At 38.9% G+C, this 22,578-nt stretch overlaps 1 protein-coding gene across 5 annotated transcripts in view; it reads right to left on the bottom strand.

Annotated features, from left to right (window-relative positions):
* Nucleotides 1-22,578, bottom strand: part of LOC118230235 (disks large-associated protein 2-like) — a 167,427-nt gene that overhangs the window by 52,674 nt on the left and 92,175 nt on the right. For all 5 annotated transcript variants that reach the window (XM_035423065.1, XM_035423061.1, XM_035423064.1 and 2 more), the window contains 2 exons: nucleotides 10,296-10,510; nucleotides 2,579-2,735 (listed from right to left, as the gene is read on the bottom strand). In XM_035423065.1, the coding sequence (XP_035278956.1) occupies nucleotides 2,579-2,735; nucleotides 10,296-10,510 (372 nt within the window). The remainder of the gene's footprint in view (nucleotides 1-2,578; nucleotides 2,736-10,295; nucleotides 10,511-22,578) is intronic.

Raw genomic sequence — 22,578 nt, 5'->3', positions numbered from 1 at the left:
TAAACCCCTGTTAGTATTATCATTCTAATATTGATATAGTAATATAACATATAGCTGGGTGGGATATGTGCACACACATACACACACACACACACAGTGAGGTCCATAATGTTGGGGACCAAGACATATATATATATTTTTTATTTGGCTCTGTACTCCACAATTTTAGATGTGGTTAAAGTTCAGATTTTCATCTTTTATTAAAGGATATTTTAATACATTTTGCTTTTACTATGTATAAATAATAGCACTTTTTATAAATAGCTCCCCCCAATATCAGGGTGCCATAATGTTTGGGACAAATGGGTTCACAGGTGTTTCTCATTAGTTAGGTGTGTTCAATTGCATCCTTAATGCAGGTATAATAGAGCTTTCAGTATCTAGTCTTGATTCTAGGCTTTTGCCATTACCTTTGGAGTCTGTTAGGGGCATTTGTCAACATGAGGACCAGAGCAAGGCCAATGAAAGTCAAGAAACCCATTATGAGGCTGAGAAATAAGAACAAAACAGCCAAAGACATAGGGCAAACTATAGGCTTACCAAAATCAACCATGTGGAACATCATTAAGAAGAAAGACAGCACTGGTGAGCTCAGTAATCACAAAGGGCATGGTAGGCCAAGTAAGACCTCTTCAGTTGATGACTAATCATTCTCACTATAATGAAGAAAACCCCCAAACACATGGCTGACAGATCAGAAACACTCTTCAGGAGGCAGGCGTGGATGTGTCAGTGACTACTGTCTGCAGAAGACTTCACAAACAGAATACAAAAGCTACACTACAAGATTCAAACCACAAATTAACCGCAAAAACAGGATGGGCAGGTCACAGTTTTGTAGAAGTACCTACAAGAAGTACCAAAAAAAGGTCTTGTGGACAGATGAGACCAAGATTCACTTGTATCAGAATGATGGCAAGAGCAATGTGTGGAGGTCAAAAGGAACTGCCCAAGATCCAAAGCATCACCCCTCACCTGTGAAACATGGTGGTGGGGGTGTTATGTTTGAGCATGTATGGCTGCCACAGGTACAGGCTCACTTGTCTGAATTGATGACGTAAGAGCTGATAGCAGCAGCAGAATGAATTCAGAAGTGCACAGAAGCATTTTATCTGTTCAGGTGCAAGCGAATGCCTCCAAAACACATAGGATGGTGCTTCATCCGAAAAGAAAGACAATGATTCCAAACATACTGCTTAGCCATTCTTGACTGGCTAAGACATTCACCCAAGCTAAATCCAATGGAACATGTGTTTCATTTGTTGAAGAGAAAACTTAAGTCAACTAGCCCCGAAAAAGCAGGAGCTGAAGATGTCTCCAGTACAGGCCTGGCAGACCATCACCAGAAAAGATACACAGCACCAGGTGATGTCTATGGGTCACTAACAGTCATTGCATGCAAAGGATATGCGACAAAGTACTAAACATGACTACTTTCATTTAAAACATTAATATGTCCCAAACATGATGGTGCCCTGAAATGGGGGGCTATGTATAAAAAGTGCTGTAATTTCTACATGGTGAAACCAAAGAGTATAAAAATACCCTCAAATAAAAGCTGACACTGTGCACTTTAACCACATGTGTATTGTTTGATGACAAAAACATATTTTGTTCCAAACATTATGGAGTTCACTGTCTATACAGTACACTATATCTATGTGGGTTTATCTAAAAACATACAATATGGTATGGTGCACTTAATCTGTTTCTTATTATCTGTAAATAATTGAATTTATCTCTTTCAAATGTGCTAAAAGCTATGCAATTACATACATGTACATTTAAAAATTGTAGGTATTGGCTAATTACAACATGTGAAAAACAAATAACAATTATGGTGAAAAATATTTCATTTCACATCATGAAGGTACAAATTAATGCAGTTAATTTCTCCTTAACAATGGAGATAAAATGGTAACATTTGCAGTTACCGTCACTTTGTGTAAAACTACCTTGCGAAAGCTAGGCTAAGAGCGCAAAATAAGCAGTGGTTTGCGGAGGAAGGTTTTCATTTCAGTCACACCTAGCCAACAAGCATTGGAGAATGTAATCATGAAAGCTCTAGAATGTTAGCACAATTTCAGTCTGAAACTGAAAAGGCTGCTTCCTTCCTATTACACCGTCCATTCCATTGGCACTGTACCTGAATGTTTGTGTTTGTGTTTGACTCACATTCATCACTAACCTTGAACAGACACCCAGGGTAGCAACACCTTCAGAACTCATAGATATAGAATTACTAGTTTGCACATTCCATGTATAGCCGTCCACTCATACACGCTGTGTAGTCACATTTGACTAGAAGATTCCTGAGAATGGCCTATATGTAAAAGTATTTGGCTGTTTAAGTTCTAAGTCTAAGTGTGGATCCACTCAATGTCAGTGCAATGGGAAGGTTGTTTAGATGCGCATAGCTTTCACTTTGTGCCAAATCTAGTGATTCTATATCTATGGTTATTCTCCTGTCATCGGAAGGTGACATGCTCCGCCTCTCCGGCCCAAACGGCACCATTTCTCTTCCTTTCCTCTCTCACTCCGCCCGTCCGGCTTGCCGAGGATTCAGACCCGGACTCACCTGGCTGATGCAGCTTGCCTGACTGAGGGTGCTGACTGCCCGCATGTAGCTCTGGTTTCGGGAGCGGAACTGGGGGGGGTTAAAGTTGGTTGCTGGGTCCAAAGTTACACTGGAATGGGGGCGCATGTCTCTTGCAGTTTGCAAGTGGTAGCTCTGACTGAACGGAGAGAGAGAGAGAGAGGGACAAACGGGAACAAAGAAGGTTATTTTCCCAATCCCTACATCTGAGTCACCACCATCTTAAAAAACATAAAGTTATGAGTGATATAATTAATATCTCACAGCATCATGTTAATACATATACCAGATTCCCGAGCTCTGTATCTCATTCATATTCATCTTTCCTTCAATGTAAATTTTATGTCCTACTAGCAGCATTTGTTTTTCTGGCTCATAGAATCTAGCTTTGAAATGTTGTGAATTATGAGATTTGCCTCTTTTTTAGAACATTTTTTAGGACAAATATCCCATTATAATATGATTAGAACACTGTATGGGCACATAGCCAAATCAGTAGAAAAACAATGCGTCTGCCGGGTGATCCGCACCCCCACTCTAAAATTCAGAAATGCACATTTCAAGAGATGAAAATGCAAATAGTATTTTTTCTTAACCAATGCTGTCTATATTATATAATATTAAGTCTGAGTTGTCTCCAACAACACCCTCCACCTCCACCAACCGAGCTCTGGTTTCCATGGGAAACATGGTTACCAAGGGCTCCCTGTTACCATTGCAACTGCTGAAAGTGCCCTAAAAACTGTTAATGTTCAAGAATGAAGGGATGAGTCATTTAGAAATTTGATGTAAAAATAAGAAAATGCTCTAGATCTTTCCCAAGGACATCATGAATTCCAGGCTACTCTTGGCTATGCACAATAGGCCCGCAGAGTGGGGAATGGTTGAGCTACTGTCTGCTCACCACAAAGACAAACGAATGGCAGCATAAGGTTAAACGGAAAGCAGAGCTATAGACGCTAGGATGTGGTGAAACAGCATACATCTGATACATTCTTATTAAAGTTCCCCTCCAGATGTATTTGAAAACCTTAAAATATTCTATATTGAATAACAATTTATTTAATGTGGTTTTTTCCAATAACACATGTTCAATAAACTACTGAAAATGGTGCAGTGGCATCTGTACACCTTTACCCTCGTTGAAAATGCCAGAAACTATGAATATGCTAATTGCCTACACTTGGTGCTGTGGTTCTGGGATATATAGTAGGCACAGCTTCCAGATTAAGAATCTGTTTCTTTGTGAAACACATTGCCTTCTGCATGAGGTTCTGGAAGCGTCTGTAAAATGTGCACTACAAACACAGATTCCCTCAATACTGTCAGTAACATCCATGTGATTTTTGGCATCTCCTTTGATAAGTGGAACACAGATCCTATGGGACTGCATCCTAAAACTGCACAGTCTGCCATGTTCAACACACACAAATGTCACAACAATGTCACTAATTACTCAGCCTTCTGTGCGCCAAGGTTTCAGTTTTATCACATCGCTCTCCTCATATCTTTGCATAGCGGACCGTGATAGGTTCAACATATTTGTGACGTCACAAATTTTGCTCGTTCATGCACATTTCCAACTCAGATTTTAGGGAAGGTTGAAATAGCTCCATGTCTACAGTGGAAGAATGTGGAAGAAGAAAAGGTGCTCTGGTGACAAGTTCTGCGCAAAAATCAATCTGTATAGTGAAAGCCATGCATCTAATGAGTTAACCATGAACGCGTTTCGAGTCGAGGAGGTCTTTAAAGCCAACCGCTACAGTTACTGTTTGCTATTTACACCATTCAACCTAGCACCTATGATAATGTTATCACTGGCTAGCTACCTAGCACATAATGCTGCCAATTAGCGATTTTGGAGAACTGTACTTCAACACATCCTAATTCAAATAATTAAAAATGGCAACATTAACTTTAATAGTAACATCAACATTGTTATGGTGTTTTTTTTGTTTTGTTTGTTTTTTGGTATTTATTTTTCAGAGGGCAATCTAATGTTAACAAAAGTTGTTGCAACAATAACTTTAGGCTAATACAGATTATGAATGCATGCTCAGCACAGTTTCTTTGGAAAATTTAAATTCAGGTTATAATTCATGTGGGCTATATTTTTTTTTTTTATTGTTCATGCAGAAAACTTCATATGATATTACTTTTTTGTTTGCATGAAGCTAAGAACAAAAATGTTTTTCTTCAATGTTTCAACTAAATGAATCAATAAATGACAATTCAGGAATAATCCTCAATTTTTTCTCACTAGGGCATTCTGCAATGAATTAGTAAATTAGTAACTTAAGGCAAAGAAACATGGCAAGAACTAGAAAAGCTAAGTTGGATTCATCCAGGTATAGGAGTGTTTTTAATTCAGGTGACACAATTTCAATAATCTAAAGAATAACACTTCCACTGGTGTTTGCACCCAACAGTTGCCATAATAAAGGCTCTTATTATAAAAGCAAATAGACAGTGTTCCTGAGCCCTGGGGAACAGGTCAGTCAAATGAAAAAATACTTTTTAAATTCCATTACATACTACAACCCTAAGATATAGACCATCTGCATATAATGAAGCACTGTGTGGCCTAAAGCCACAAGATGTCTAGAGTACTTTTTAATGAATTCTAGGGCTACTTCAGGTAAATATCCACATTACTTAATATTCTGCATTTCTGCTAACACATCCTATTATACTGTGATTAAGCTGGCCTAAGCTCTTTCAGACAGAAAATGGCACTTTATCAATACATTTTTTTTCAATCCATTCACTTTGGCTATGGGTAAACTACTTGCATTGCATTCCAACCTTAAACATCAAACTGAAGAAAACTGCTGACATTATCTCCTTCTTGCCTAACATGTTTGAGAGAGAGAGAGAGAGAGAGAGAGAGAGAGAGAGAGAGAGAAAGCAAGAGAGAGAAAGAAAAAGGTCTAAATTTTATGCACAATCCTCTTCAGGTGATTTGCATAAGGAAACAGCCATGAACAAATACAAATATGAAAAAAAATGATGAATGCGGAAATGTTCTTGTAAAAATTCGTACACGCAGTTTACAATCAAATGTGACTGTACATGCTTCGTGAATGAGGCCCAAATATTCCCCCATGCAACCTCTACCTCCTGATTGCGATCACTGTTTATGCAAAAATGATCACATATTTCTTGGGGGGGGCACAGCATTCTGAGTGGGTGGGCTTGGCCCCCTTAGGTCCATCCATAGCAATGGGTCCATGTAAACAAATACCATCCAGACACACAAACGTGCAGTATATCCTGTATACACAACATGGAACCCAAACCATGTCACCAAGCCAACTGTTATTCACATGCTTAAGGTACATATCTTTAACATTTTCAAGAATTCTGCAGGGCAGAGATGAGAAATAAATTTCTTGCACAGCCATATGTCATGTGGCTGCCAGCCATATGGACCATCATGCTTAAATTTGCATATAAAAATGATTTTCTATCAACAGGCTATTCATTTGAAGGTTACATACGTATGTAATGATTCATATCTTTCAGCCAAACGAATGTACATTTACTATATGCAGTATTGAATAATATATGACCTGTCCAACAACCAATTTAGACTCTCATATCAAGGAAGTAGTACATACTGAATCTCTCTGCAAGACTCACGTTAAGGACAGAAAAATCAGTAGCAGAGCAGGAGACATAGCAATAAGAGCCTTTTCATGTAAAGACATGGGATGGTGGCCAAATAGGTACAGTATGTGGAAAGTTTCAGAAGTCTTGGTAATTCTTTGGACTAAAAGTTGTACTATGCATGCAAATCAGTATGTAAATTAGACAGCACTACATACATGCTTATTGTCATATGTCTTCAACTCTGAATGTTCAGTCTTGGAATTCCAGTGCAATCCAGAAAATTGGTCCACCACTCACTGGAAAAATCCCACAATGCTGCTGCATAATTCCTACAATATAAGCCATCTTTTCTGAGTATGGCAAAGTGAGGGAACTCTTATCTTGTTGATGAAAGGAATGGTGCCGAAACTTCACAATCGCCTAAGTTTTCCCACAACAGAAAAAAAAAAAAAAAAATTCCAACAGCCTGAATGCTAGCTAGCAAATGAGATGGTTCATAAGGGAAAAATTTGGTACACAGGAACCGGTCCATCATCCTGTGACAAAAAACGTTCATGGCAGTAAGTCAGTGGCGGAATCACACGTGTCCCACAGCAATCTACACACACCGACACAAACATGAGTGTTAGTATTACAAAAAAAAGCCTAAAACTGTACACACAGTTAGCCTTCAGCCGCGAAGAAACAAGCTCAGTGCGCAACTCACCGTCGCTTCAAAAAGCCTAGAGCACCGAGGCATTGAGACGGCACTAATCGTGCCGCTGCTTTTAAAACCAAAGCCCCGAGCGAATGCAGGCAAAGCAGGCGAACGCTAATTTTGTGTAATTTCTCTGGTTTTTAATACACATGCGATGGGCTGCTGCACAGTCTAGATTGTGAAGAAAATGGATGCGGCTTCTATGTCAAAGCTCAATGATAATGGAGTAGCAGAGATGCAATATGGAGCGCATTCATGGATGAAATGTATGGCTGTGATGAATGGCAGCCCTGCCAAAGGGGCAGTTCTGGATGAGTCAATTGATATGAGTCACATGAAATGCCTCATTACTTATGTGAGATATAGGCAGCGAAAAAAATGGAGACGCAACAGATGCAGAGATTGATTAATCAGTCATCAAACATGAACTCAACAGACCACCTCTGAGATTCCCTGCGCTGGCACGGGTGTCTGTCGTCCTGAGCAGAACCAGATAGCGACCGCTCTGTGCGATCACACATACGGACGCACGGGCTCGTCGCCACGTCAGCTGCGATAATTAATTTTAAATGAGCGCATTAAAAAAAAAAAAAACAAAGAAATTTAACGGCGTTAAAGTCTCCTTATCTATCAACGGCATAGATACGAAGAAAGAAATCGGCATTCATCTTTGAATCCGAGAGCTTAGTAATGAGCATTCATAACTAATACAATCACGGTGAGTAATTGCCCTATGTCGCATTGTGGATTAATGGGCATGCTTGCGTGTAATTTTGATTAATCACAGTTCGGAACAAAGTTATTTTAAGCCCCCCCTAAATAACCAGCATTGATTGAATGGCTTTTCTCCCCTGAATGGGCCTGTTACCTGCTGAAAAAGTAGCCATTAGTGCTGCTGCTTTCCTGTGGTCGGAGTGGGACTGATTCTCTATTAGAGTATCCATCATTTTACCTATTCATTGATCTTGTCTGTCCCGTCCTATTTTTTGTTTCTGTCAGTTTGCCTTTTTAACATTGACTGTTTAAACTTCTTTGACTGTTGTGCTATTTCAAATGAAGACAGGCTGAATTAAAGGATTGCACATCCTGGGAAATCATGCATCAATAAATTACCTGAAGCAGATGATAAACAAAACCAATTATTGTTTATTAAACTATTATTTTGCAACCTTGTGGTCCAAAAACTGCTTTATGGAAATGTTGCAATGCTATGGCAACCTGCTTCTGTTGTTGCCATGCAATACCAACTTATGGATAGCTAAATTATGTTCCACATCTATAATTTATGCTCAAAGACAGTGATGTCATGAATAAGGGGAGGAGCAGGAGGTTACAGAGAACTAAGGGAAACATGACAGCCACACCTACACCAAAAAATGATTACTCAAAAAAGTCCTTCATAAATAATGGAAACAAGAATTGCAGACAGACATGCCAAAGAGATGTCCATGAATAAAATATATCTGTTTCTGGAACATAGGTTCCCAACTTAAGGAATTCCCTTGCAGGCTGTTTGGGGAGTTCTCCCCAAAATACATTTACGCCTCAAGGTAAAAATTTGTCACAATGTTGGTACAGTAAGCCTTCAAAGCGCACAGCCAACCAGTAAATGCAATGCATGTACTGTATAATGAAACAAGAAAAGTTTGCAGCAATCAGGTTTGACTATTTCTGTAGCTTATAAAAATAATAAATGATAAAACAAATTCATCATTTATATCCCTTCAGTTGTTGACATCAGTTGTTGCAATAAAGCAGCAGCATTCAAACTCGGTCCTGGGGACCCTCTGTGTATGCTGGTTTTCATTTCAACCACAATTGCTATCCCAGAATTTCAACAAGCTGTAAAAAATTGTTTTTTAAAATTAGATACTTATCATGTTCAGAGGGATTATTTACCCTCTTAAGCCACATTACGTCTGAAATAGCTATGCACGCCATGAATAATAAAACTCCCATATTTATATAGTGTGTATTGTGCTATATTGCAAAAAACTGCATAAAAGGAGTGTGGCAGTGCTTGGATTGTGGGAGAGGTTCAGGGCATTTGGAGGACCAGGCCTACTGGTTTAGTAGGCACATGCACCTGGAGTGCATTACTAATTAGTCCAGGTATTTAAAGTGTGCTATCCTGCCCAGTAGGGGTCTGTGACTGGGGGATTCCCAACCCAAGAGAGAGAGAGAGGAAGTGACCAGCAAGGGAAAAAACTGAAAAGCTGTTTCGTAATTTTTGTCTATGCTATTTTAGTTTGTTGTGCTGGTTTATTATTTTTTACCTGGATCCCGTGAGGGTGATAGGCAAAGCTGTTCTATTTATTTTTGAAATTACCGCGTTCTCTCTCTCTCTCTGGTATAAAATAAATACCGGAATATTCCAAAATTCTCGCATCTCTTTGTGTCCAACTCTTCTGTCCACCAAACGGGTGTGTCACGGCGATGCATCAAGGCGTATACAAAATTATTTAACTGATCAAGAGGTGAAATAGGTTCATATTTGGTGAAGGTGTGGACACATGGCCACTAATTTTGAAAGAAAAACTAATTATAAAAAAACTATGGTTTACTTAAACACAAGTGTTCGACAACATAATTAGGAGCCTACTGATTCCCCTCAGTGCTGAATTGGCTCAGGATTTAAACCTTTTTTTCCCCTTAAAGAACAACTGAAATTTCATTGAAAAAAATTTAATTCAGATTTATGGAAAAAAGTACAATATTTATGTTTATGAAAAAGTCTAATAATGTAATAAGACCTGCACCGGTACAGAACTGAAACCCAATTTATTGGTACAGTTTGCTCAGTATGAATACCTCAGACATCTACTGGATTGTACTAATATAAATGAGGTGTGAGATAATAAACTTCAGTGCGACTTTAATGGAGTAGCATTTACTAATCTGGGAATTCATCATACTGGTGCATCCAATTCTGTGGCTGCCAGCTTGATTCAGTAGCACAGGGTATCTACTGGAATATACTGCGCTGATATTTTTACACAGGTTTGTTCAGGTATATACTTATACCCATTAGATTCTAATATGACATAATATTACTGTTTATTTTTAAACCCATCAGCTAATACAGCAAATAAAAATGATAAAAACTTGAAAAATATGAAATATGAAAAATATGAAAAATACAATCATGTACAAATTGTCTTGAATTTTTACCCAGTTATAAAATAAGCTCTTGAAAAAGTGTCAAGAAAATTTGGTATTAGACCATTCTGTAATGCCATCACGGCATAAACAGCATCCTACACAGCTAGTACAGGAAACAGGAAGCTCCTTTTATGGTCGGTACTAAACAGAGAGGCAAGCCCCGCTCAAAAGGGCCCCTCGGTGAAGAGTAGCAGCGGCTCCATCAGCTGAAAGCAACCACAGGCCTACCTTGGGGGGTCTATGTGGGGCCTGTGCATTACAGACTTTAGGGCGAGGGCGTCCGGCCGGATGGTTTTTTGGGGCGAGGTTTTGGGGCTGGTGTCCGACTCGCCGCTCTCGTCGTCCCCCATGGCCTTGACGTAGCTGCTGCTGCGCATCCTCCTGCAGGGGATCTCCTCGTCCCTGTCGATCCCCGGGTATCCCCCCCACTCGTCTTGAGGCACCTGCGCCGCAAAGAGCAGAGAGCCGTCAGTCTGACCCCCAAGTCTGCGCAGACGGTGGAACTGCAGGCTGCCCGTGCAGACGCCACTGGGCAAACATGTACATTGCACTGTATATTTTTGCTGATGGAAAAAAATATTTCATGCAACTTAAGACACAATATTTTACCAGAAGATTTAATTAATATATAACACAACCAAGTCAGCATTTCAAAAAATGAGACAAAGTTTACGAGCATGTCCTCTTTGCAGTGCTTAACTCACTGCACAGCTTGGTTTCCCAGAACCAGTTTTATATTTCCTGCACTGGTTAGCTGGTAACAGTAGCACTGTCTGCACTAGCAGTTGTCTTTCCTTGTATCACCACTGGTGCAGAACTGATCCTGCAGACACAACAGCCATTTGGATTGGCATCAATTGGCCCTCGTATACACGTTGCAGTTGACTGTGTAGACAAATAGTAATTTCTACTGCATTTGCTGAAATGCAATATAAATTGCAAATCGATTACACGGTTGTAAACAAAATTGGTTAATACAGAATAATACACTATAAAAGGGAGTTATTTTAACAGTAATAACATAGGTTACTTCATTCCCCAGTGTCATAGGGGGTGTATAATTTTATTCCGGAAAACTGTAGTGTAAGGGTCTAGATTAATACTTCCAATATTAAAAACCCCACATACTTAAACACTCCATGGTTGAAACAGTTTTTTGAAATCCCTGAAGTGGCGCTAACTAGGCTAGGCTGCAACCAATTTAGGCGGTTTGAAATTTAAAGTGATTCAAAGCACCCTCTTCAGTTGACAGAAAACTCTCAGTTGGATTTTGAAACACCAAGGCCCTGTCATAGCAGGACATATAGCAATGTGTACCTGGCTAATAAACAGTTTTTATTGAGTAATGATTTCTTTTTCTATTGCCTCATTGGGTACTTTTAAATTGGCATATTGCAGCCTGCTCAGCATGTAATTTTATTATTTGGCAATTTTATTCTTTAAGGCACATCAGAAAACTGATCCTCAACCCTCCATAACCGAGTGTGAGAACAACCAATTGAGCAGTCCTGTCATTGAAAGATCAATTATTTAATAATAACATGACACTACACAATTTTGAAGGAAGGTTGCATGTGAAAAAGTGTTAAAATATTGATGTGTGTGAACAAATCTAGCGCTGTGCGTAATGTAATAGTTACACTTTCATTCATATTTTTCATAAGAAATACACCAAATCTGATCCCCCAATAGCGGATCATATAGAAATTAAACCACCTATAGTATGTGGGATACACAGATAAACTTGAATCACATAGGCCTACTGTTTCAAAACCATTTAAATTTAAGGGTTCATTTTAATTTAAGAGTTAACAAAACATAATATAATATAATGACGAGAACAGACCATTCAGCCCAACAATGCTTGTCATTTTCCTAACTAAGTTGTACCTAGTGCTCTGATTACCTACAGGCTAGAGAGTATCGAACAACGTATCAAGCTTGGTCCTGAAAACTCCCACTACTACGTGACCTGGCAGGCTGTTCCACACATTGTCTACTTTCTGCATGAAAATAATGCTTCCTAAAGTTTATGCGGAATTTACCTTTTGCTAAGTTACTTTAATGTCCCCTCGTTCTACTAACAGAACTCAACCTGAAGAATCTCTTGTTGTTCACTTTGTTAATCTATCTTATGAATTTAAAAACCTCAATCAAATCACCACTAAGTCTCCTTTTCCTAAGCTTTAAGAAATCAAGCATCTGAAGTCTTTCCTCATAGCTTTTACCTTTCCATACCAGTAATCTATTTGGTCACCCTTCTTAGAACCTTTTCCAGAGCCTATATATCTTTCTTGTAGTACAGTCCCCAGAACTGCACACATTACTCCAAGTGTGGTCTACCAAATGTATAAGACAACTTATACTTTGGATTTATACTCAATACTTTCAGCTATATATCCCAGCATCCTGTTAGCCTTTTTTACTGCTACAGTACGGTGCCTAGAACCTGAAAGGCTTTAATCAGCCATTACTCCCAAGCCTTTTCAAACTGAGAACATTCCAATTTCATGAATCTCCTCATGTTTTTATTTACTACACATAGAACTTCACATTTAGCTATGTTGAATTTAGTTTGCCAGGCTTCTGCCCCACTCAGACTACTATAGGAGATTCCAAACTATTAGCGAAGCCTCCCAGTTTTGTATCATCTAGAAATTTAACTAATGTACTTTCAATGTCCCTGCCAAGGTCATTGATATAAATGAGGAAGAGCACTGGTCTCAGCTCTGATCCTTGTGGGACTCCACTTCCCACAATACCCTGCTCAGATAAGATTCCGCCTACTACTCTTTGTGTTCTACCAGTACCCACCCTGAAAATACATCCTACTGTCTCCATTTTACTAATAAGTCTCTCATGTGGTACCTTATCAAATGCTTTTTGTAAAACTAAGAATACAACATGATGAGCCCGGTTACAGTCAAAACACTTGGTAGCTTCTTCAAAGAACACTAAAAGGTTTGTCAGGCATGACCTTCCCTTGCAAAAACCATCCCTGGCTATCCCTTAGGATGTTGTTATTTTCAAGAAACAATTTTAACTTGCCTCTAATGATAGATTCCGGTATTTTACATGTGATGCAAGTAAAACTGACAGGCCTGTAGTTTCCTGGATGAGTACAGTCCGTTTTATTTTATATTGGTATTATATTACCTTGCTTCCAGTCCAATTTCTCCAATTTGTAGACTGTCTAAAAATACCTGCCAGTGTTTTAACGATGATCTCACCTAACTCATTATGTATCCTTGGGCATATGCCATCAGGGATTGCTGCCTTATTTGTCTTTAGTTCATTTAATTTATCCATGACTTCTTTATCCACTATATCAATATCTGCTAAGACATTCTCAGTAATGCCTTCCAGTCTATTAGTAACCTCCTCTCAAGTAAAACAGCAATATCCTTATTGTTATAACGCAGTTAATTTTACAGTTGCAAAATAACATTCATAAGAATCCTCAAGCTGTTTAAACAAAAGTTTTGAACAGTTTAGTTTAAGACAGACCACTTGTTACATAGTGATGTATACTGGGACATATGTGTAATGTGAGTTTCTACTAGCAGATTTAGCTTTGGCTCCATAACCGCTGTCTGTTTTTGTGGCATTTGAGGTCGAAAATAGTATTTAAATCATTTTAAATCATGCTGACACAATTTTTGCATTTAAACTGCACTTTTGTATCTCAGGGGCTTGTACACCAAAATAGTGTTTCAACAGTGTGAGATTAAACCAGACTAGACCTGTTGACTGATCTTGACTGGTACTTAGGCACAATGCTTGGCGATGATGTGTTCATGTACACTGCAGGTAGAATGAACAGACAAACATAAGCTTACTATTTGCATATTAAAAACAAGGTAGAGCTTAGCAACTCCTGAGAACATACAGCAAAACCAAAGCAAAATTAATTTCTGTCACTATATATCCAATGTCCATTGGCATACATGAATAAATAAAATTAGTTTGTTAATGGCTAAATCAATGCACTCAATTCAACAAATTACTGAGCCATTTAATGCTTTCAGATAGAGCAAGGTTTTGCAGTTAAAAATGCAATTAATCCATATAACATATATAAAAGTAAACGGCACATTTCTATAATGATGACTGCAAATGTAATACTGTATATTGCAAAATCAATGACTGTAAATGCTACAGAAAATCACAACACGTATCATGTTCTGTCACAGATTATTTAGTAAACCCATAGCACATTTCCAGTTTTTTTAAGCTTATTGGTTTTCTTTGCAGCTGCATCAGCAAAAAAATCAGCAACAATTATTACAAGAACTAATGAAATGTGATAAAATTGATATTTTTCAAGGCATAGCATTGTCCACATTATGTCAACTGCAGCAAAAGACTAAATAATTATTGCGGCAAAATATAAAGCGCATCGAATATATCCTGAATGGAAATGTCCCGACATCACACTGGAAGCATTTTACTATCGTGCAGTAAACCTTATGCCTTACGTGGCCTTAAAATTAGCAGGATTTGACACTGCTCTCAGCGCTCAGAGTACGTACAGCAAGAACACGTGTCGAAGTGCCTGAACTGTACATCACATTGTGCACTCCATACATTAAATATACCAATAGAAAAGACCCCTGGTGCCTTCAAAATTAATTGTAAAAATTTTACCAAGGTGTCTACCACCACCGTTTGTTTATTTGCAAGCACATCAGGGCCCAATTACCCGCATTATGATGATAGCTGAAATCAGACCACGGAGATGATTTCTCGAGCAGAGCCGCTGGAACAGAACGATCCACCTCCCCACCAACCACCTCGCCCCTGCGCTCCCTCATCTGCCTCCAGACAGGCTAATTAGGCATTTTCCCCCCGAATCGCACAGAGCCACGGGAGTCTTCATTCACCGCCACATTCCTGCGTCCTCGCTCTTTCTCCAGCTTCCTCCCTTTGTCTCAGAGTTGACAATATTAATCTGTTCTCCGCACAGTGAAAAAGTAACGCTCATTATCAGCCAGACACTCTCGGCCAATTAGGACAACTGACTTTGCCCTTTCTAAAACTGTAATCAGGAACATTAATTGCAAACATTTACTGTTTTTTTTTTTTGTTTGTTTGTTTGTTTGTTTGTTTATTTTAGTTAGATTTTTTAAAAATTGTTTTTGCACGTTTCTGTGTTTGTGCAAGAATGTGTGTCTGAACATATGCATATAAGAATGCATGTGTCTCACAGACTTTAAAAATATTTAAAAATCTATTTCCATCGCTTGACATCTTACATAGGGACAACGACACACTTTAAATTTTGTTTGAAAAAAAAAGAGATCGACTGATTGAGGGTCCCTTGGTCATGGTGGGTGTGTGCTAAATTGTGTGTAGCAACTCATCACTGTGAAACAATCAAGCTTTACTGGAAGGCTAATAATGGCAACTTTAAAGGAGAGAACCTCAAGCTAGACAAAATATCCAAACGTAATTTGAATCAAAGCTATCGCATCAAAAAATACACATTGCTAGCTATACACAACAATATAAGTAATGATGCATGTGTACTAAAAGAAACACCTTAACATAGGCAAATGTGTACATATTCCGCAAAGCTGTACCACCACAAATTATTCTGAAAGTGAAGAAACCAATTAATCTATGTGCTTGACAACACACCATTTTCCGAATCCATACAAAGTATTAAAATGATGTAGGCTATTTGTTGGCTATTCAGGGGAGCAGGACTGGTATGTTATCATTAAACAATTAATATGCATAAACAAATGAATATAAAAACAAATGCATAAAATTATCCACGAGACGATTTGTCCTAAATCCCAGGAGATCTACCAAGCATGCCCAGGGGTATTCATACCCCAGTTTGGGAACAAGGGTGATAAAAAATGTACTCCTCTTCATTCCTCAGTGATATAGTACAGTGCCTAGTGCCTATTCAATTTAAACATATTGGCCTGTATTCAATCAACATTTGTCCTCTTTTGACTTATAACTACATGTGCTAGATATTTTCCTTAAAACCACAGTTTGGCAATACCTAAACATATTTTTCCAGAATATATTAGTGTTTGTTAAGAAAAAAATCGACACATACATTTATTGGTGAGTTAAAGATAAGGACAACTGTTGATTGAATCCAGGTTCTTCTATTGAAAATGAGACACTAAACGTACCCCTATGAAAGTAAATACAATTGCAGTGAATATTTTCCAAAATACTTCCATTTTTAATCAAAATATTTTTATCTTACTAAATTACAAATTATATTTTATTAGTTAGTAATTTATTTTTTGTTTGTTTTTCTTCATTTCATAATGACATAATTACATTTACAGCAATAGAAAATGCAGGACTACGGAATTTATTTCTACAACATTGTGATTAGATAGTTTTTAAGAGGAAAACGCTTCTCTACATGCAGACTCCTAAACTCTCTCAAGTAAAAGCATCTCCTCATTTCTTCTCTCTGAATTCTTTTTATTTTTACACCTCATCTTGTACATCTTAAGGGGATGTAGGCAACCTTGTAGGTTGTAGCCATAGAAACCAAAGAGGAACAAGACATACTAACAACTCATAAGCATGTACAGTAACACCAAAGATTAGAGCAGAGATTTAAGAGAAAAAACATTTAAAAATATTGAAACATTTTTTTCTAACGTGTTCTCCTAACCGTAATAACATTGCATTTACAGGTCAAACTCATATGGCCTGTAACTAAATCAGTGGCTGTAGGGTTTAGGGTACTTTAATGGTATGTTCAGGTTCAGATTATGGCAACAACACCAGCAACACAAAGTAACCCATAGGATATAAAAAATGACCTTTGCGCTTCACATTACAGTGTCTTCACACAGGTGTTAGGGCCTCGGTTGCAGTGTGTTAGATACTATGAATAAGATTTGAATATTATTTCCTCCTCTGTATAGTGCTTTCAGCACACTATTATCTACAGTTCAAATGTCACACCATTGGCTGTTGCTAGGACGCCCCATGTGGCCTGCTCTTCTGAATCACTGCTAACCCAATTCTTCAATGTGACCACTACGAGGCGTCACGCATATGTCATCTGTCTGTCATCTGCTGCGAAGATGTGAAAGTGTCAGGGGCTCCTGGATAAGACACTTGAATTTCGTGAAGCGACGCTCGCCACAAATCCAGTTCGCGCCCGTTTTGACGTGCCCGTGACGTGACCCCTCTCCGGACGTCGCGCAAAGTGATTGTAGGGTCTCTCTGGGAGGGAGTGCTTCGGTCTGGGTGATGGGGGGGGGGAGGGTTTCTCCTTGTTTAATGTGAACCCCTCACACCGAATGTCAAACACCTGCAGTTTCCCCGTTGCCTCTGTCAGCTGCTCTGTCATCTGGCGAAACAACTGAGGAGCTCAGCTGGTGGAACACAGAGTAAGAGGGAGCAGCATTTGGCAGAGCGGGGGGAAAGACACTGCACTAATGGGACAGGACTGAAGTTCAGAGGGCGCAGAATTGCAAGTTTGATTCCCGGGTGGGACATGGCCACTGCACCCTTGAGCAAGGTACTGAACCTGCATTGCTTCAGTATATACTGTATACCCAGATTCAGTATATATACATATATAGTTTATATATGTAGAAATGAATGCAATGTAAATACTATGTATAAGTTGTGCAAGTCGCTAATAAGAGTGCTAAATGCTAAATGCCTGTAATGTTATGTAAGGGACATGCTCCAGTCATGTTTTGTGCATACTGTTATGTTAGAAGCCTGTCTGAAACCTAAAGGGTAGCAACTAAATATTTTAAGAAATTGTAATTTATTTCTGTAATAAAATTTACCACCAGCTTGCTCATTACCATCATTAGTTTGCTATTCATTTACGGACAGATTTGGATTAATCATTGACCTTGTCACTTTCAAGACGAGCAGGTGGTAAGGAGGAAACGCAAAGCCATGGACAGTGACATACAAAAACTGAGGCCAAACTTTGAATGGAAATTTAGTTAATTTTTTGTGCTGACAAAACCATAAATGTTTTTGTTACAAACATCAAAGATATATCTGCTTTCTCTTTTGCAACAGAACACAGTGAATTAATTTAACATCGAAGGTCATGCTTACCTGTTATTATGCGCTCATTCTACATCTGGACTTTTTAGCTAATTTACATTTTAATTATTATCTTGTAAAGCACATTAGGTAGTTTACAGGAAGATCACCATAAAAATTAATTGTTTTATATAATCCTCAATAGCTGGGTATAGCCTATATGTTACAGTTCAGAACCGCTACAGTAGCTTATTTGAGTCTGCTGATGAGTCAGTCTGTTTGCAGCTGCAAGCCATTTTCCATACTACGCCCCATTTTAATCCACTGATTATCATTCCTCTGCTTTAGTGAGCAATAATAAAACTGCTTTTTCATGTTCATCTCATTATATTTACAGTAGTAAATAAGACTTTCAAATATTTTTTCTGCATTTTAACGCCTCACTTTTTCTGAATGGGCACAGGTACTAAATATATAGAGTGCAATGTGGTTTTGTCACACAACATGATGCAACAAAAAAATAAAAAATAAAGTTTAGGATTATCATTCATTGCTTTCACAATTTAAAATGTTTTGATTTTTTTTTTAATGGCTCATGAGCATCTAAATTTGTTAATGATGTAAAATGGCAACCGTCCAAAGTTTTCATTCCAGGTAAGGGAGTCTGCTGAGTGAATATGACAGAAAATGTAGTGTTACTGTGAGGACACAGCTGCCAAACTCCCACACACAAGACACTGGAATCAAAATGAGACCTACTGCAGCTGGTGCGGACCTATGCTATTCTACTGAGCCTCTCTAAAGGGTCTGGCCATAACATCACAGGAGGAGTTCCTTTCCAGGACTACAGGCGATTATGTAAATTTCATCCATCCCACCTCTATTGCTCCTAGGCCACTATGTTATTATGGATTGCTTAATGTCATTTGAAGGGGTTTATGGTTTTCTGCCAAGTTTTTCTACATGTGAAGAGTCTTGAGACAGTGGACAGACTGGACACTGAACATGTTGTCTCCAGCACCAGTTTGGCCAGTCAGAGGACTGAGTGAGGCCAAAACTGAGATGAGCAGATTGGGAGCCAGCTTTTCCAGAATGTTCCAAAAAATTAACAAACATGACATGCAAGTACATCTCAGGCATGGTCAGCAGTCGTGCAAACATTCACCAATCAAGTCAGAATTGGAGGTGAAAAGGCAGTGCCCCAAGGTAGTGAAGGAGATACCGTACTGAGGTTCTGCCCTTCAGTGTTATCTTAGAGAGACCATGGCCTGTATTCAATCAACATGTGTCCTTTGACTTACTGTACAAGTAAAATTAAACATTATAATTCGTCTTCGCAAACTCAGTTTGAAGAGAATGCATTGGCCATGCTGTGCTTGTGAAGGGAAAAAAAGCATTGCTTATAATTGTTAGTCAAAGTTAAGGACAAATGTTTATTGGATCGCAGTGTATGATGCGCTTTAGTCATTAAACTTCACGGCTCAGAAGGAAAAGGCCATTAACCTTGGTGCCCCAGTCAAACTGCAAATGTAAAGGCCATTGAGGACCACAGGACTATTGCTAACAATAATTACCATTATAAATTATCATTTATAATTGCCGTTCTCTGATTAGCGAAGCTTCCTCAGCTATGAGCAACAGACAGTGGAGTGATGTCCTCTCAGCCGGCACTTCTCTCGTCCCACCCTCTCCTCCATCTCATTCCCTCGGTGCCCCAAACCTTCGCTTATAGATTCCTCCCACGTCCCCCCAGCAGTGCGAGAGTGATTTATTTTCTGGACTGGGGATGTATAACCCGAAGCCGCATAGTCTGTCCGCAATAGCGAAGCAGGTGGTGAAAGATGGAACCGCTGCACCCCCCCAACATCTCCAGTGAGTTCAGCGAGTGTCTGTTTCACCGGAGGAGAGGCTCTTCCCGTCACACTTGAGCCGACATAAGCCTCATACCGAAAGAGGGGAAGGACAGGAGGAACTCTCATCTAGCCTGCTGCCTGCTAGGAGAAAGGAACTCACATTATCGTCAACTGCATTATCCTAAACATAATTCCCTAAGCATATTATTATCAAGAAGCATTACCCATGACTGTGCTCAGTGTGTATCACCCAGACATAAACAAGACCTAGCCTTTACGAATCCTTTGTAATTGAAATGAAAGCAGCTTTCAATAATAATGTAGATTCAATTACAGTCATTTGTATTTTGTAACATCTTAGTCATAATAGTTATGCGCCGTGTAAATTTGTGTGTGCACGTGTTGAGGGAACTGTTTAAAAAGGCAAATGTATGAGAAGATGAAAGGTTATAGGTTAAATTGTGTATATGTCTGGCTCTTACACTTAGGTGAAAATACTGGTGTCGGAAATGTATTTGGATTCACATGAGTCACAAACAATCTGTTTGCTACTTTAGATGTAAGTAATGTAGTTTCTGCGGTGAGAGAAAAGTTGCCATCATGCAAATAACTTTTTTTTTGCCTGGAAAAACGGGGCTGCCAAAAATAAGAATGACCAAATGTTCAGTTGAAAAACTAGCAATGTTCCAACACAAAATACCATTTTAAAAAAATGGCACATCAGTACAAGGGAAAGGAATGATAAAGGGACTGACAATAGAATTACTCTCACCTAAAATGCACCTGAACAAAATCTCTTTGCAAATCCAAATGCTGAGGAGGAGACTAGCAATGGTATTAGCCTCAGGATCAGTATTCTGAGCGCAAATGGATAAGAATTCCAATGCGCATTCAAATGCTGAGGGTGTATGTGAAAGCTGCCTTAGCTTCTACCTCTACTGAACCAAATCCAAGTTTCTTCTCCTTTCATCAGATAGACAAAAAATACGGGCCCACGCAATCTCACAATTCAATGTTTCAGAATATATGATATACATATATATACTCTACAATATACATTGTAAGTGCAATATACACTGCATTAATCAAAGGCTACAACAAAGGCAGCTGAAACACCATGTTTATGACCTCTTACACTGTTTTTTTTATTTTTAGCCTGTTGTATTTTAATATTTTAATGCGAAGGTCACACTTGCATTGTACAGGCTCTTTATGCGTGCTACAACACTGCAGTCTTCCGTTGCTCCTCACCCATGCATTGGCTGGGTGCAGCCCATTTTGCACCACTGAATAATTGCTTTTTGGTTCTGTGGATTCTGGGACAGCAGGGGGCGGATAGGGAAACACTCAACACACAGCGGCGTCTGAGCTACTTGAGGAAAATGAGCCGTTTACTTACCGAGGCACCATTCACAGAATATTCTAGCATGCATTTTTGAAAAGCCGGAGAACTGGATGAATTAAGGGACATTTTACAGTGAGGAGATTTGCAGGTTTTAAAGAGCACCCCCGTGGTTAGATCACTGGAGGGCTGTGTGTTTATTCTAAAACAACAACAACAACAAAAAAAAACCATCCAAATCACACCGGAGCAAAGCTTTATGGACAGGTATACCAACAACTTAATATGTTGCCATCTTTTATATTCGCATATTATGAGTTATTCCCAAGTAACACTATATGACCAAAAGTATCTGGACACCACCTTTAGATAATTAAATAAAATACATTATTTTTTAACATTTTACCACAGAAGGTCCTTAATTAGGGTAATGGAGTCTCCACATTGGAATTGCTTCAGTTCTGGTTCTATTGGTTCTGGCAGAAGACATCTCCAGATATACAACATCCAAACATGGCCGCAGCCAGTGCTTGACAGACAGTTGGTGAGAAGAAATCCATCCCCCCTCCTTACTACAGCTTGAATTATTTCACTGTAAGCATTTGTGTACCTGCTATCTTCTGTAGATATACACACATGTACTTCAAACATTGTCCCTCCAGATATACAGTATAAAGATAAGCCCTGATTCATTCCAACCTGCTCAGTCAATATTGTAATTATTTGCCTTGTCAGGCTATATTGTGGTCCCTATTAGCAAAAATATACACATATGCCGATCCTTGCTTTCTACTTTTTTCTGTTCCAATAATACTCTTGCCAGAATAAATTAAACAAAGTTTCATGTTCTGCGAAAACTGAAATAATCAATCTTAAGACAAGCATTCAGATTTCATTTATGCATTATGCTACATCTGTGGTCAGTTGATGCAATATCGCAGGGAAACATTTCTGGATTTTATCAAGCAACATTATGGTCCCTCCTCGTCAAAGACCACCAATAAGGTCCTTGTCACACACCTTCCTGCAACAGCACTGATATACCCAGAATTATAGCCCACAATGCACTCTGAGGATAGGGTAAACAGCAGGTGTTGGGACTGAAGCAATGTTGACAAGGATCACTGCATTTCCAAATCAAGAAGAATCACATGTGACAAAGCATGCTGATGTCATAATTTACATGTGTGTTCTCTCGGTGCATTTCTGACACCGCACGACCTTCGGCTGACCTCGGATAAATGCCTTTCTCGAGTGCATTTCCATGGTGCAAACACATACAAAAAAAATTCACCAGGCGGGTTTTGCGCCT

Source organism: Anguilla anguilla, chromosome 6 (assembly GCF_013347855.1).
Source record: "Anguilla anguilla isolate fAngAng1 chromosome 6, fAngAng1.pri, whole genome shotgun sequence".
NCBI classification, from domain to species: Eukaryota; Metazoa; Chordata; class Actinopteri; order Anguilliformes; family Anguillidae; genus Anguilla; species Anguilla anguilla.
The sequence above is the reverse complement of the archived record's forward strand: the minus strand, read 5'-3'. Positions and strand labels throughout refer to the sequence as shown.